This window comes from Neodiprion fabricii, chromosome 7 (genome assembly GCF_021155785.1).
Source record: "Neodiprion fabricii isolate iyNeoFabr1 chromosome 7, iyNeoFabr1.1, whole genome shotgun sequence".
In the NCBI taxonomy this organism is placed as follows: Eukaryota; Metazoa; Arthropoda; class Insecta; order Hymenoptera; family Diprionidae; genus Neodiprion; species Neodiprion fabricii.
In genome coordinates this window covers 21,913,400-21,930,763 of record NC_060245.1, presented here as the reverse complement: position 1 = coordinate 21,930,763, position 17,364 = coordinate 21,913,400, and the positions used below count along the sequence as shown (strand labels likewise).

The 17,364-nt window shown below is 41.1% G+C and overlaps 1 protein-coding gene across 1 annotated transcript in view; it reads left to right on the top strand.

Annotated features, from left to right (window-relative positions):
• LOC124186132 (lachesin-like) overlaps window positions 1-17,364 on the top strand; it is a 110,857-nt gene that overhangs the window by 72,612 nt on the left and 20,881 nt on the right. The window contains exon 4 of the mRNA XM_046577560.1: window positions 10,420-10,580. Coding sequence (XP_046433516.1) covers window positions 10,420-10,580 — 161 coding nt within the window. The remainder of the gene's footprint in view (window positions 1-10,419; window positions 10,581-17,364) is intronic.

Genomic DNA, 17,364 nt, shown 5'->3' with positions numbered 1-17,364 from the left:
GAGAGGGGTGGTGGTGGTTTCCGCTTTGGCTTTGACTCAGACGGCTTTGAATTCAACTCTATGTTACAACCCAAGCTCGCGTCTGCAGTCCCAGCCGACTTTGACTACTCCAGGTTCCCTTTTGCCCCACTGTCTCGCATCAACTTTTGTCGGGCAGTGCACGTACGTACGTTTCCTGATACCGCTGTAGCGCACCAAAGCGCACCCTTCATGTCGATAGTGCTATTATAAAATTTCACGATGCACGGAATACCTACGTAGATTCTGCGATACCCTATATCTTTAGCCAATCTTACGCTAGTCGGGTTTTATGGAAATTCTTTTTAGAGGACGACTAGATTTTCGATTCAAGTGGGGGAGGTGAAGGAAAATATGTCCCTCGATTCAAGCGGAAACGGCATATCAGCTCTGAAGAGGTCAATGCGACACGAAGTCAGATTGGACTAACGGTGTACATTCAACCCTACGACATGAAACAGTTACGTGACTTGTGGTTTTTAATCTTCGAACAGTAAATATCAAGGAAAACTTGTTGAAAATCTCCGGAAGTAATGGTGCTTACTCATTGTCAGTTTCTGGGGCATAATGGGTCCCTCAAAGGAATCCTTATAAGCATGTATCTCGGAAACTAATGATTTTTGGGACTTGTGTCCATGAGAACTTTTGATTGGTAGGACATGTACTATAACATACTGAAAATCCAGCCAATTTCCATAAGGATTCCGCGGGGTCCTTCCTAGTTACATGCATCGATTCGATCGCGAAAGAATGCTCCGAATCAAATATAATACGTATCAGACGAACGGGTCAATCGATGATAAAAAACGATACGTCTTATACCCTCGGCACACGGACGGTTGATAATGAGGTGTAAGCCGAGGACGTCAGGGAGCAGCAGAGGGGCCGGAATGCCTCTTGGAGTGACCGTAGGTGTCGGTGAGATGAGAGTAATGTGGCATTCGGGTCCGGGGTTTGGGGCGAGGAGGAAATGACGTACGTAATGCAATATGTGGGGTGTCGTCTGTCGTCAGCGTCGCGACGGAACGGAACGGAACAGAACGGAACGGAACAGAACAGAAACGGGAGAACCTGCGTTCCGTTGATAACGACCAGCGCCGTTCATATTTTACGAGATGCTCATCAATAATTCATGCCGTGAATAATGTAGACCTGTTTCACGTTACTTTATATTATCTCGGTGTGTGCATGAGCGCACCCTCGACGTCTCTTGCTGCATGTATCATCGCTCACATTCGCGTGCCTGCCAATATTCAGCGACGGCTGATATTCCCGGTTCGAATGGGTTTAACGATGTCCCCAGGATTCGTTTCGGTGCATGAAATTCTCGTTTTATCTTACTTCTGTCTTACTTCTCATCGAATTCCGAAAAATCAAACTTTCTCGCATCTCCTTTACATCGTGGCCACACGCCTGGAAAACTTAAAATTTAAAAGGAGGCATTGAATGACTCTGTAATTGTCAGGGGATTTTTAATTTGGACGTGGAAAAAATGATTTCTCGAGGTAACAAGTTTACTTTTTTTCGTCGAGAAAACTGATTTTTTTGTACGTTATATATTTTTCTTCAATTAGAATTGTATTTAATCCGAATATAGAGTTAATAAACCGAACGATTTAGGTTTTAGTAACTTACTGGAACTGGAAAAATTTCAAGGAAAACTGTCATGGAGTGAATCTTATACCCTATGGTCATTGTTGTTGTTGTTTTTTTTTTTTGCGTTGAAAATTTGTAACACCACGTGACGATTTCACGATTCTGCGTTTCGCGTTCGCCTTTCGAAGGCCTATTTCGTCCCCCTCAACCCCCGTCACGCCGATTGCATGGGTATAGCTGTATAATAGGTATAACGGATCGGGGGTTGCACGCGGTGGGAAATTTTGTCAGATTCTACGGTAAGTCCGGACAATTTTACTGTTATCGCAACCGAACACGGCCACCCTGATAGCTACGCACACGAACGCAACGCCACTTTTCGGATATCGGTGAGGCTCACTTTCACACGTGTATTGTCACCATTTCGCCTATAATACAGCAACGTCAGCGAGAAAATTTCTTATATATATATATATATATATATATATATATATATATATATTCCTATAGTATATAGGTATAATATAACGTGCAGGAGCGTATCCGTCTGAAAATCTACGCCTGATTTACCAGCCTTTTAAACTCTGATAATTTCACTTTTTTCACAGAAATTTCAGATACCTATCTACCTAAGTACCGTGTGTAAAAAAAAGACGACAAAAAATGTACTTGACAGGAAATAATTTTTCACGCTGTTCGTTGTCCTTTTTTTTTCATTTTCAATCCAATCAATATGATTCTGGGACGTATTACATAGTTTTTGCGATCGTTTTGATTCTCTCTGATAAAAGGATAATCGATTTACCCGTAACAGGTACGTTTTTTTTAATTTTTTTATCAAAGATAAAACTTGTATTGCTGTACGTGACAATCTTGACGTGAAGAAAATCGCTAGAACAAAGAAAGACGGTCGGTTATTATAGGCGGGGAAGTTTGTGCCATACAATATACTGGAGGAGTCGGAAAATACGGTCGTGTGTAAGAACTTGGTACAATAGTAGATGATGACGGATAAGATACGTACGTAAGACGCGGTGAACAAGACTTGGATACACGGGTTGAAAACCTTTCCCCCTCTTTTGCGGGTTATTGTATAGGTGGATATAACTTATTCGAACAATAAACGATCCTTGTATTTACACTTGTGTGTCTGTGTGTGTACATACAAAGTTTGACGAGAGTTTTTCTCTTTGTGTGCGTCTGTGGGCGTAAGTTCGCACTTGTGTAACTAAACGCTTGTACGTATAATCAGTGAAGAAGAAAAAAAAAATAAAAATACGCGCTGACAACTAAGAACGAGACGAACTCGATGGATGCATTTAAACTGCATTTACAACGATGTGTTTTTTTCTTTTTTTTTTTTTCACACTGTGTGAGTGTTTTACCGAAGAATAATATTCACGTCAATGAATCGCGTGTACAGAAATCGGTTATGATGTGTATAATGTCGCAAGTATTTTCGCGTTAGAGTGATTTTTTTCAAAGGATCTGTAACCCAGCCAACTTCTGTTGAGGGATTTTATAAAATTGGATTTTTTTAAAATTTCATTCTCGTAATTTAAATATATTCAAGTATGTACGCGGTAAGTTTCACGTCGATCCGACAAATATTCTCGAAGTTACGCGAACATTTGCAAAGACGCCCTAGCGGCGTTTCAAAGTGCTTTTGAAACTTTGAACGCGTTTTTCTCAAAACTATGTTTTCGAAGTCGGTGAGCAAAATTTCTCAGAAACGGCTAAGCCGATAAGTCTAAAATTTTTACACGAGCTTTATGAATGTATTTTTTAGTCCTTGATCGAAGCTTTCTTCCCGCCGATAAATATTTTCGATTTTATGAACAAATTAAGGCGAAAATTTTTATGGAAACGCGAATTTTTTTTTTACCACGCCGTCGTAGGTACTGTTGAAAATTAATATTTCGCTTATTCCTTTGATTAAAGACCAGACAATACCTTATATTAATTAAATGTTTTTTTATTTTTCATTTCGGACGATCCAGTCCAGAGATATCTTGCTCACCGCAAGACACCTTTTTTTAGTAGTGCTCTCGGAGATCGGCCGTAGAGCAGCTTTGAAAATCATTATTTAAACGAAATGAAATGACGAATGAATGGCGATGTAAAATCCCAAGAGAGGAAGTGAATCGTGCGCTGACGGCCGGGATTTCCGAGAGGAGAACGTGGGCCAGGAGTTAATGTGGCTGCGGAATCACAGCGAAGACCAGTGTTTACTCATATCCAATCAACGCGAAAATCCGGGACTCCCTCGATTCGAGCTTTTTTGCTTTTCGACCTTTCGATCTCTTTCACCGCAGCTGAAAGCGAGCCGCGACGGAAATCGATTGAAAATTTCGCACGATGCTCGTCATGCCGAAGGATCAGGAGGGGTTTGTTTTTGGCGAAATTCCCGCTGTCCCGCTGGCTGATTCCCCCGCGGGGCAAACCGTCTCCCTGTTTCGACGTCTCTTTTTATGTGTGTGGGTACATCGTGTAAAACGCGACCCCACCTATCGCTTCTCTTCTCTCTCTCTTTCTCTCTCTCTCTCTCTCTCTCTCTCTCTCTCTCTCTCTCTCTCTCTCTCTCTCTCTCTCTACTCTACTTTCTCCTTCAAAAGCTACGAGGGTTCTTTTCGCCCCTTTGCGTCGACCATGATACTGTTAAACTTTAAGGATCAGAAGGCCTTTGATTCTATCCTTGTGCGGAGAATATTTGTGGGCGGGTCAAACATTAGCCTGTATTGTAGCGATTCCGTCTCGTTGTTGCAACTTTAAATACTGAATATTCGTTTCCATTATTTATACCAGACTTTAATATTGTACACGGAACGAATTCGTTTTGACTCTACTTATGGGTTTAACGATTTGTTCAATATTCTACATTATTATCTACCGTTGTACGATGTCAAAAACTCGAGTTTATTTACCCTAATCGTGGATGTGACGAACTTTGGAAAAGTGTAAAGTAGCGGGCGATTATGTTTAAAGCCGTCGCAGAACTTAATATACGCCGAAGAAGCTTCAAGTTTTCGGTGTAGGTAAAATTACCACTTTGTACCGACGTAGTGTGCAGATAGTGGAGGTTACGGCGGGGGAAACTTTGGGAAAAGTTTTCATCCGACCAAGACTGTTCCAGTATCTATGAGTAAATAATTATAAGTATGATAAAATTAGGCAAGTTGATGATGGTATCAGAGTGAAAGATTGTAACTGGACCTACGCTGCGTTCTGTGAGCTGTTATGCACAATTGTATGAATGTTGTATGCGCAGAGTGAGTAGCTAACGGTCGAATGGTTTAACGCGCATGCGTTAAAATTCTAAAAGGAAGAGCAGTTTTCGGGGCAAAGTCGAAATGCCGAATTTGAAGAGTTCCGAAAGTGCCCAATTCCGAATTTCTTGGTGGCGAAAGTTGAGGTTGAGAAATTAAACTTTGACGAAACATCAAAGTTTTGAATCGTCCGAAACCTGACGCTCAAAGTTCCGAAAGTGCGAACCCGTTCGTTTATTAAGCTACGCTGTGCGAGCATATTTTAATTGTTCGAAATTTTACCCCATCGGAACTTTACTTTTCAAAACTTTGCTCTATCGTAACTTAATCTTATATTTCGGAATTTTGAGCCGACGGCTTTCGGCCCGTTCGAAATTTTGTTGTTTCTTCAAAGTTTGATTTCTTTACTTCGTAGAATTAGGTGCTTTCGAAATTTTTCAAACTCGGAACTTCAAACCCGCCCCCAAATGTTTTGTCAGGTTGACCAATTGTCATAAGTTCAGATAACAGGTCGCCGCGACGTATATAACCTAAAATTTTTTACAGCTGTCATTCAAATGTTAATAATTTTTACCAATAAAAACCTTCGCATTTGCCCACTCGATCTTCAAACCAGTTCCCACGGCCAAAGTGTTTTATCTACCGGTGATGCCGTCAATATTTTTACAGCGGTTGAAAAATAGTACGAATATTTTTTTTTCTCCTTGTGAACACGCTTGCAGCTTGATGCAAACGTGACAGACAGCTGTCAAAATTTCTGAGGTTACATACATCGCGGCGACCTGTCATCTGAACTTGCGACGGTTGGTCAAGCTGAAAAAACAACTGGTTTTCCTCGAGAATTTCAGCGCATACGCGTTAGATCATTCGACCGTTAGCTACTCGCTATGTGTTATATATATATATATATATATATACATACAGTGTATCTAGCAGAGTGTATCGACGAGAATTATTGTTGCTCTTCTTAACTACAACTGTAACTGTTATTGTTATTATTTTCTCGCGCCTCGAGGATTCGGGTGCAGGGTTGGGCATGTTATATTCTATAACAGCCGGAGAGCACGAGGTGCCGAACGTTTAATCGTTACGGTTTAATGAAATGGAATTAGCCAAGGCGTTCAAAGGCCCTGCCTTAATTCCTCGTTGAGTAGAACTCTTAACTCGATTTGCCGAGCGAAAAGTTTTGCCGAACCGAAAGACAAGAAAAGAGAAGCGTGGCGAGAAAACTGTCGGGCATGCCGGGGGTTGATCGGGTTGAGGATGAGCGAAGAGATTGAGGAAAAGGAAAAGGGAAAGAAAAGGGCGTCTGCAGTGCGTGACGTCTGTTCCAGAGATCACCGAGGTATTTGTGCGATTACATTGGGATCTGGGGGATGACTGTCGCACCTGTCAGACGCGGAGACATCCGCCCTGCGGTGTATAGAAAAACGAAACGAAAATATGCCCCGCTCGTAGTAAAAGATCAAAATCGAACGAGTCACCCCTCCAAGACTCCCTCGCCTTTTGCTTTCTTCTTTCATTCTTTCCTTTCTTTTCTTTTCTTCTTATTTCTCAAATTCTCCCTCGGCAGTCTTTGAGTAAAAACTCGGACTTTTTTCATTCCGTACATTACAGAGGAAATATACGAGCTTTACGGTTGTATCTAAGAAACAAATACCACATTATCAAAATGTCTGATTGTCAGTTTTTTTTTTTTTTTTTTTCGCTTCATTTTCTACAATTTTCAAATTGCTATTGCTCGGATTACTCATCGGTTTTCATTAACTGTTGACAATGTTGATGTCGATTGATTTCTGAAAAATTAACAAACACGTGTCGCGTAGAATAACGATTTTTTGTACCTAGAATATATTGGTGAATAATAATTTAATAAAAAAATGTTCGTTACTCGTGAACGGAGATTTTCTCTATTAATCCTCTGGTGCTCGGCAGTTTTTATTTATTCGATTTCGATAAAAAATTATCGTGAAGTTTGGTCTGCGGATGAAGAACGCAATAAAAATGTGAGTTACACGAATGACAAGATCAAATTCTTCAACATAATTTTACCAATATCCACTGAAGCGGGTTTCGGATTTGAAGAATCAAATGTAAGAATCGTGCCGCGTACTTATTCATTCCGACGATTTTACACCGTGCCTCTGACATTTTCTAACCCTTCTACGTTCCTACTCCCACCATAAACGAACGGTTCTACTTCTCCCGAACAAACGCGACGGAGGTTCGAGTCCGTCACTGATATCCGTGACCGACTAGTCGAGGGCGTCGGGTTGCTTCGGGGGGCGACGGGGGTCAGCCTGGGTCAAGAGGGTCGTCGGCGCGAAGGTATAACGCGCTATCTGACGTCTCCCACGGGATGCGAGGGTCCCCCGCCATCGGCTCTTTTTCTCTCTCTAATTCCCGCCGCCGCCACCCCCGGAGATCCCGGGGTTGTGAACCTCGAGGGGCGAGGAGGCGAAGCCGGCGTCGATCAGTTCGCCTCTCGCCTCTCGCCTCTCGCTTCTCGCGACTAAAACAAACTCCGAAACTGTGCGAGGCACTTCTCCAAGAACCGGTGCAGCCCCCGCAACGGAATATCGCCGCAAATTGAACCGGGGGAAAACGTCCATCGGCCACCCTACGCGGTACCAACGAGTCCGTGCCGCGATACTCGACCCTGATATCACTCCGCCTGTCACACTTGATATCGAAGTTAATCCGACAGGAAAGTAGGTAGGTATGGGAAAAACGAAAAATAGGAGGGCGGAATCGAGGGGAGGAAAATTGCTGCCCGGGAATCTTGACATCGAGGAATTACAACGCCATTCTTCCGTTGGAAAATACCGAGCGAATTTTAGCGAGTAATGAAATGTACAGTGTGAATTTTTCAACGACCGAATGGTTCAATGCGCGTTCGCTGAAATTCGAGAGCAAGAGCAGTTTTCTTGTCAGGGTTACCAACATTCTTTAGGCTATTCACATCGCGGCGACCTGTCATATGGATCCATCAATGTTGGTCGCGCTGACGGAACAACTGCTATTGCTCTCGAATTTAATACGCATGCGCGTTGAGAGCCATTCGGTCGTTAGAAATCCACTCTGTTTGTATGTATGGAAAACTGAGGACTTGTATTTTTCGTCAGGAGATTTATTTCTGCATCGTTACTATGAATACGTAGCATCCATACTGAATTACATCTCTCAAGGGGGTGAAAAATACTTACTTCTTCAAAGCGATGTATAACATTCATTGAAATTGCGTGTAGTTGCGTAAAATTGGTACTTTCACCAACGTGATTTCTTAAATTTTTACCAATTGTATTGTCGTAATGTTGCTGCTCACTTATGTTGTAGAAAGACACGTTTGCTTTAAATCGTTGTTGAGAGACAGGCCCGGTTATTTCAAATTTGACGAGAAGAATGAGCAACGTTTCGGACAGGATCGATTAGCCTGCAGCGGAAATCGAATTATCGGGATGAAAATAGATTTTTGGAGGGTTGGAGACGACAGTCGCGGAAATTAGCATCTAGGTATGGTACGCGGAGTGTATCCAGCATCTTCCATACACACACGTTTCACATGTCCCCGTTACCTTGTACTTTAATAACTTGCCGCAGCTGCAGATGCGGCGCAGCATCGATAACTCACACAGTCGCACAAACACCAACAACGCAGCCCTTGGCGAAAGATAAGAAATTCGTGGATGTGCGGAGGTGGAAAAGGGGACGAGGTAAGGCGGGGAAATTGAATTTGTTCGCTTGATGTCGGCAGACGGCCAACGTTAAGCCTACTTTAGGCGACCTCCTCTGGTTTCTGGTACTTATACCTATAGTTATCGACGACTTTAAGGATGCGAAGAACTCTTATAACCACCTACCGAAACCCGTCCCCAGGTTACACTACGTGGACCGCGTGAAAAAAAGGTTTCGAAGAAAAAACTTTTACCCTCGTGCCGAGCACACATCTAACCTAACCTAACCTAACTTAACTTAACCTGCTCAAAATTCTTCTTTGAAAGAAAAATCTTTTCTTCCCTAAACCCGCTATTTTCAATTCAATCGTAATCAAAGAAATTTGGAAAATTCGAAGGCTTCCGAGGCTTTTTGAAACGGAGGGGATAAAAAATTGTCGGTTCTTGCAAAATTTCTCTGATATATTTATAAGGTGTAGCCTACTTCGCGCGGGGCGACGATTTGCGAGGACTACGCTCTTTATCTCGCAGGGTGCAGAAGAGGAGGGGCACGGAAATCTTTAGAATGTAGTTTGATTCATAGATGGCTGTTGGGCGAGCCGAAACGTGACCCGGCATTAAGTGGCGCGTAAAATATTGCCACCGTGCAAATACCCTCGTAAAATTCAGCCGACGCTCGACGCAGGCGTCGCCGTCGCTCGAGCTTTCGGAGGATCCTGAAACCGCCATCCAAGATATCCGCGAAGCGATCCGCCGAACGATGTAAATTCAATCCGATATACGTCCCCGATTTTCCCTGATCCCACTGCGTAAACAAACAATATTCTACGCTCGTCATTTCGCTTCTTAGGATTACCAGATTCTCGGGCATTTTTCTATTCTCGTTGCTCATCTCCTTGTCGCGAATTAATCTCAAATTTTTCACTCCTGAATTTAGACGCAGAAAACTTTTCTTACCGGTCCCTTTGCAATTATAATTCCCGGTTGCGGTTACCGAGTCGCTTCTTTTGTTTCTTCGCAATGCGAAACTTTATCGCGATTTTTTCTTCCCTTCTTTCCACCCTTTCTTTTTTCCCTCTACTTCTATCCTTTTCTACTTTTATCACGGAATTCCTGGCGAGATACGCGCGTTTTACACGAGTCCGCAAGACGACCGAAGAATGTATTTTATCTGCTGCTCTCTTTCTCTGCTTCTCTTCTTTCCACTTCTTCTGTAACAGACAGTCCGGACCATCGGCAGATATACCCCAGAGGAATAGTAGCTATATACAAACGTCTTTCCGAATGACACGTGCCATGGACGGTATCAAAACGTCAATCTCATTGTCGTCTGCGAAAAGACACCGGCGAGATCCTCGGTCCCTCGTCTCGGGAAGAAAGAAAGAATAAAGAAACATAGAAAAACTCGGCTGACGTTAAGAGATAAACTTTTTACGAGGATTACCAATTTCTTTGAAATTCTCAGAACATTTGGATCTTTCGCCGAGTCTCAACGTTTAGAATTTACAACTTGTCGTTCTCGGTGCGTTTGAATTTCCCGCCCCATCCACTACGTCACAAGAGCTCTAACCAATTAGAGAAGTCGTCTGCGTAACTGAGAGTAAAACACCCAAAGATGCCAGAATCGCTGATTCGAGGTACATCGAAGTATTTTAAGAGTCGCACCGGATACTGGAAATATATTTTGCGGCTGAAAATGATGTAAGCGTTATCGAAATTCGGCGGGAAATTTGAATGAATCTTAGGTGAACGAAGAAACAAATCGCCACTAAAACCAACGAAGATGAAAATTAGTTTTACAAAATTCGCAATGTACGACGACGAAGCGGAGACTAAAAAGAAATGCTTTGTCTGAAATGTTTCAGCCACGGGGTTCGTGCCGGACTTTCTTCACCCCCTGGAGAACGTGACGATCTCGCAGGGACGGGACGCGACCTTCACCTGTGTGGTTAATAACCTGGGTGGAAACCGGGTGAGTTCTTCCGCTTCTGCGGGTGGCGATCACGGTGCAGGCGCCAAGGCCCGGGTAAATATCTTACCAAATAACGTCCACTAAGGACTCCAACATCCACCTGCACTTCTCTACTCACTGCATTCTACGCGCGCCCGCCTGCATCTTCAGCACTGCATTTGAAAACCAAACCAGACCAAAACAAAAAAAAAAAGAAAAAAATGTTGAAAAACATATTTTTATAAAAAAAAGCACCATCACCATCGCAGCCCGCTCCGAACTGAGCATGGTCTTTATACTTTTTAAACTATCGACTGATGTATCGAGGCTACTGTTAATTACGTAGGATTATCACGTCGCATGATCGCGAGATATTTGTATAAATTTCATTTTCGGAGGAAAACAAGAATTTCCTCTTTTATAAATATAAATATATATATATATAAGTTTAATATACGTGCATCTCGCGATCAGTTTGCCGATTCCTCTGTTCATTTTACGTCCTTCTACCCGAACCTCGCACTTGTATTATTCGACCGCAAAACAAAATCATCAAACTTCGCCGATATTTCGCGATGTGTTTAGTAGACATTATTGTTATCGATTAATAATTATGCATCAATTATTCATTCGAGATGGAGACAAATTTTTGATAATAATATATTCGTTCGTAACGGGTGTAATTTTCTAAGCTGGGGTCAAATTTCCCACCTTATTTTATGACTTAATGAATTTCATACAAACTTCGGTTAAAAATTTTACTGAACTGTTTGAATAGTTCTTTAGTAACGATTAGTTTCTGGTTCCTTAAAATCTGCAATGCCTTCAGAAATCTGGTCAAGTACTTCTTAAACTGTAATAATTGCTACTGTATCGTTGGATATTAATTTTCTTTCTCTTTTATTTATTTAACATTCTTCGCAATATCGAGAGCTTTCTTGCTGGTAGATTGATTAATCCTCAGGAAGAAATTTGTTTCTTTGTGCTAATTTCGCGAGGTGGGAACTTTCGACAGCAGCAATGTTGACAATAATTGTCGCGTATCGGCGTGTTTGACATAAGTAATGTATCATATCCTCGGATCGAAGCACTGCACATACCGTATGATTGCACGCACCCGGATTTAGTCGAATTTGATTACACGTACATATGTATTTAATGAGTAACCTGCAACTAACGATAAGCACATACCTGTAGGTAAAAATATTTTATACAGAGAGCCTGGAAATAGAAACAAAAATGTTTATAATTTTTCATCGCAAAACAGAACGAGGTTAACAATAATCTTGTTGTAAAAAAGAATCGAGGGTTGGAACTTGTAAAGGTACAGTAATTCGCACTGAAACCGATGCGTGATACGATTTTGAAGAAAAGTATGTGAAAAAAAAAAATAAAAAAAAAAAAACGATTAAAGAAGTGACGGGGCCATGAAAATGGTGACGCGGAAAAATGCGCGTTGTAACTTTGATCGATTTTCTGCTCTGTGTTTATTTTTCATTTTTTCCCAAGATAAAAGGAACAAATAAAAAAAAACAGAAAAAAAGAAATCCGCTTTACCTACCTCGCCGAACAAAGTTTTACAGTGTCGCGGTAAGTTCCTCAGAGACTCGTGTATATGGTATATGTTATATAGTCGAGCTTCGCCTGATGCTGGCTTCGGGCAAAAGCGGCTTAATCGTTACTTACCGCGTCGCTTCGCGGACTTTTACCTACCTAGAGTTTTCGCGATGCGGTGACTGCAATTACGACGAGCACAGTCTGGTCCTTGCTGCACGTAGAAACTGCGGCTACATTGCCTCAGCGGGTGGGGTAAAAAAATACGAAAGACTGAAGATTCGATCGAACGAAATCCCGAAAGTCAAATTACCGACGGCTGAAAACGTAGATTGACCGTAAATACGAAAGATTGTCTTGTAGAAAAATATAAATTCAGAACGCAATAACGTATGAATTTATTTATAACGAAATTCTTTTTGAGAATGAGGCAGAATATTGTAATGTAGAAATACCGAAGAATTGAAAAATCGACTTTCAAATGTCAGACTCGTGCCGTTTTTGAAAATTTACGAATCCGAATTTATTAATAACGACTGACCACAGAATGGAAAGGTTAAAATCCCAAAATCCACGAAACACATTCACTCTTTCCAACGTGACAAGTTGCAGCTAATAGATGCTGTTACGCTTGTGAAGTGAGACGAATGTGGTACACGATTAAATATAACAACGTTTCGAATAAATTGATCGTACGGAAGCAAAGATGTGACGTTTAAATGTTATTAAATATATGTTGTCTATTCTTTTGCGTTTTTTTTTCTTTCGATGAAACGGACGACTGTCCGATACAATGAGATAATCTTGATAAAACTAGGATCGAGTTGACGAATTTCACAAATTCCGGATTCTCAGGAGATTCGGTATTTCGTCCTTTCGGGATTCTCGTCCTTCCACATTTTGGGGATCGAGATTTTGCTCCGTCTGAACATTGATTTTCGACAAATAATTGTTTTCGTTTTTTGGCTGCTCGAAGCATCAGCCACTCTCAATTTTTAATTTCGCAACTTTCATTTTTCAACATCTTCAAATTCCGTGCCTTGTTCATTCGGAATGCCGACTATTCTGAAAATACTTTTTCTGATAAAAGAGCGTTCGGGTTAAATGAACTTTCGGGAAAACCGTTATTCCACTGGGTGATTTATCGAAAATCCCAATTTCAATTCCACCGATTGTTCGTTAGTTCAAAATTCGTATCACGAAAGTTTCGAGTTTTCGACCAGTCTTTCTTTTTGGTCTTTCGGGATTTCGAGCCCCATCCACCCCAGCAGCGATACGTTCTACACGCGTTTTCCACTTGGCTCGTTATTTCTCGTCCCGTTTAGTTCACCCGCGTACACATTATATTATATACAAATATTAATTGATACGTATGACCAATTCTTGACGCGTTTATGCCTTCCGTGCTATGCACATTTTATACGACGCTCTACATCATAATATTATACGTTATACGTATGTATATAATAAATGTTTAGCCAGCCGCTATTATAACTCTTCATTATGATAAAATGTGCGCGCAGGTGGTTCGTTGCCCTGTAAAATACACTGCGCCAGAAACGCGAACGCGAATTTCTGCGGTAGCAAAAAATGTCACATTGTTTTTCCTTTCTTTTTTTTTTTTCGTACTCTCGTACGCGAAACGCTTCGGTGAATGTTCTCGATTTTCGTTTCCCTTTCTTTCCCGTTTTTCTCTTGTCCTATTCTGTTTCATCAAAAATTATCGTGAAGACAGATATAATTCGTCTTTTATTTTAAAAGCAGGTTGTTATAAAAAACTCGTTATACAAACACGCGTCTTGTTTGTTTTTTATATTTCTACGTATACGTGAAATACAAAAATCTATGACGGTTGAAATACTCGGCTGAAAGTGAAAAAAAAAATACAGGTGCCATTTTGCAAGCTTCGAAACGCTTTGAGACGTGCACGTTGATAATGAAATTAATAAATGCAAGAAGTATGCGATTGAATTGCCTGCTGCAGCATCTTCTGGGGGATATATATATATATATATATACACACAGATACATACATACGTATGCATACCTCTCGGGCTAATTGGTTGGTTTCCAATACCGAAAGAGACGCGGTCTCGATCACTGTTATACGGGTTTTGAACACATCTGGGCGAGTTAATGGCCTGCATTACGATGTTATGGCTTCTAAATACCTTATTCATAGCCGGTATTGCCGACTACTATAACCCGTAGCTCTAAACACAACCGTAAACTCAAAGACCGCGCTCTGCAGATTTTCACGGTCGCTGTTCTCGATTGTTGAACACTCTGGAAATTCATTCTATGCATTTATATTGGTAGAGGTTTTTGAAAAAGTGGTAAATTCAAAGGTAAAGAGAGAGAAAAACAATCGCAACGATCAATTCTTCCGATCTCATCCCGCTTTCTCTCGTGATTTCATACATCGCGAGTATCGTATAACCTCAGTGCTGATTACCGATTATACATAGAAATCTGGTCGCCTCTCGTTATAAGGCGGGTTATGGGGGTGCGGGGGTGTTGGAGACGTGATACGCCGGTCACTTGACCGAGACATTGACGTTGTTAGAGTCAAGGAAATTTTTTCGAGGTGATAATTCTAACGTGAGAACAGCGGCCGTATAGCGAGAGGGGATCGTTTACGCCTTTGAAGCTTTTAAGAGGAAACTTGACACTTGCGCTATAAATAGATTTGAATTATACCTATAATATTTCATCCCCAGTAGTTGCAGAGTACGTGTTGGTACAAAGAAGTAAGAAATTCAGATCGTCGATCGAATGCGATTGCATTAATTGGCTTGTATGAAATTAAAGATTAAACGAATTAGGGCATGCAGTACTTTGAATGCGACTGTAAGTTGTACGATAAATGGGGACATACTCGTACGTACATATATACACATATCGTATGTATTGTGGTACTAGAGGAACAAGTGCGATAATCGAAGCTCCAGCGTTTGGATCGCTCGAGCGGAGAATCAAGGGAAAAATGGTAGGGGAAGAGAAATCTGTAAAAACGGGAACTGAGACTGCAGTAATCGATAAATTGAGTCTTGAAACCCCGTCGAGGCATGCCAATCAAGCATGAATATGTATATACATACATAAATGATTAATGAAATTATAAAGATTGCATGAGCATGTTTGTACGTAAGTATATACTTACCACCATCCACAACTTCCTGCATTACGTACGTACGTGCATAACTGTACACATGTACGTAATGCAGGAAAATATAATCTTGAACTAGAATCTATACACGCGGCTTTTACACACACACACACGGTATGAAATAATAATAAAACCTTTATTGCAACGATGAAAAATTTAACGACACGAGAATAAGAGTAAAAAATTGTAACGGTATTTGCAAATCTCTTTTCGTATTATTTACGTTATCCTGACTTTACACACGGTGATGGGAAATAGAAAATAGAAAGAAAACTTTGCCACGTTTCTCCGCCGGTATTAATCGCTACGAGTCACTTTTCTATGAAAAAAACGTGCAGCTAGCCAGTTTCCGGTAATTGTTATCGTCGTACACGCGAGCCGGAAACGAGTAATTAAAAATACCGTGAAATAAACTCGGACAGGAAACACGCGCTGCTATCGTTTGATTGGCGTAACAAACAGAAATAAAGGGAGAAGAATATTTTTTTACCTCCGGGACTGGAAAATCACGAATTCAATATTGTTCCTTGGTTGCGGATGTTATATTAATTCAAACGCATACCTTGTATAAACCTTGCTAATTCGTTCGCATTCAAACGTACACACACACAGACATATATATACTATATACTATATATAATTTATACGCCATTGTCAGTTAATCGCGTCTACTTCTGAATATGCATATTATATAACAGAGAAGATGTTAAATCCTGGTTGTGTGAATGGACGATGGAAGATTAGGGAATATAATCGCGGGTAAAGTACCTCGCGTATCACGGAATTTCAATTAGATACTAAAATTTTCGCAGTAGGTAGTTATTTATCAATCGATCCGGCAGATAATTCTAGACTCGGAGTTAACCTGAGAGGTGGGTTTAAAAAATTTGCGCTTCTCTTATGCAAAATAGACTAAAGGTAGGTGTATAAAACGCCCCGCGATACGATGCAGGAAAATACTTAGAGCGTTGCGCCCGGCGCGGTGATCCAGTATCGCGATTTTCAACACAGAGATCCCACAATGCACCACAATGGCGCGACCGAGATGGTTTGCATATGAAAGAGGTCGCGAATGAAGCAGCTAGAGAGATATGCGTAAGGGTGTCTGGAACGTTGTATCTCCGAAGAACCCCGACCCCTTCCTCCAGCCCTGCGGAACCACAACTTCGGATCTCGGTTGCGGAAATACATTTTTCAAATTTTTAAGCCGTCGAAGGATAAAGAGAAAAGAAAAATCGATCCGTCAAGTACCGAAGAACGAGTCGTGTATACTCGCAAATTTTTCTTCGTCGTAAAAAAATTTCGCGGGAGATTCATAAGTTCAGGGATTGTTCTGCGAGAGAAAAGAAACGATTTTTTTTTTCTTTTTCATTGTTTAAGAGAGTCATTAAATTGTAATTCCTTGCAATTTAACTTTGTAACGGAAAATTTTGCAATACGCATAGTCGCGAATGAAAAATTGTGAATTATCGTTTATTGGCGGTTTTTCATAGTAAACGAAAGTACATCGAGAGAAATTTTCTAGTCATAGTTATCGTACAGTCCTTATAACTATGTTCATTTTTTACGATAATCGAAAAATTTAGTTCCCGATACAAAAACGAAACCTGTTTTTTAGCTGTGACTAGAAAAATCCGGTATACGTTGCTATTCTTTATCATTAACCACTGTACTTACAATTAAACTAAATATAATTACGTGTACTACATTTTCTTGTATTTCTATCATAAAAACAGTCATAGTAACGATACCTGTTTGACTAGAATTATCCGTTTACTATAAAAAATGAATTTCCTCTCGGTACAAAAAGTGCCGCTATTCTTAATTGCGTGTATAAAAAGAAAAAAAAAAAGAAGAAGAAAAAAATGGGGCTTTTCATTCATTCGATTCTTCGTCAGGCGAACCCCTCTTATTCAGGGACGCGGGTTGGGTTCGGGTCGCGAGGGATAGCTGGCTAAGCAGGGGATGGAAATGGAGAAGGGGTTACGGGATCCCGTAATGTATTATAAGTGGAAGCACTCGCGGGGCCGTCAGTACCAAACACACACGATCTCCCGAAGCGGGGGATAGGATCCAAAGCCATTCGGCTCTCTTCTCCCTTTCGGCGATCAGCGGTGGAGGTAAAACGGCAGCAGC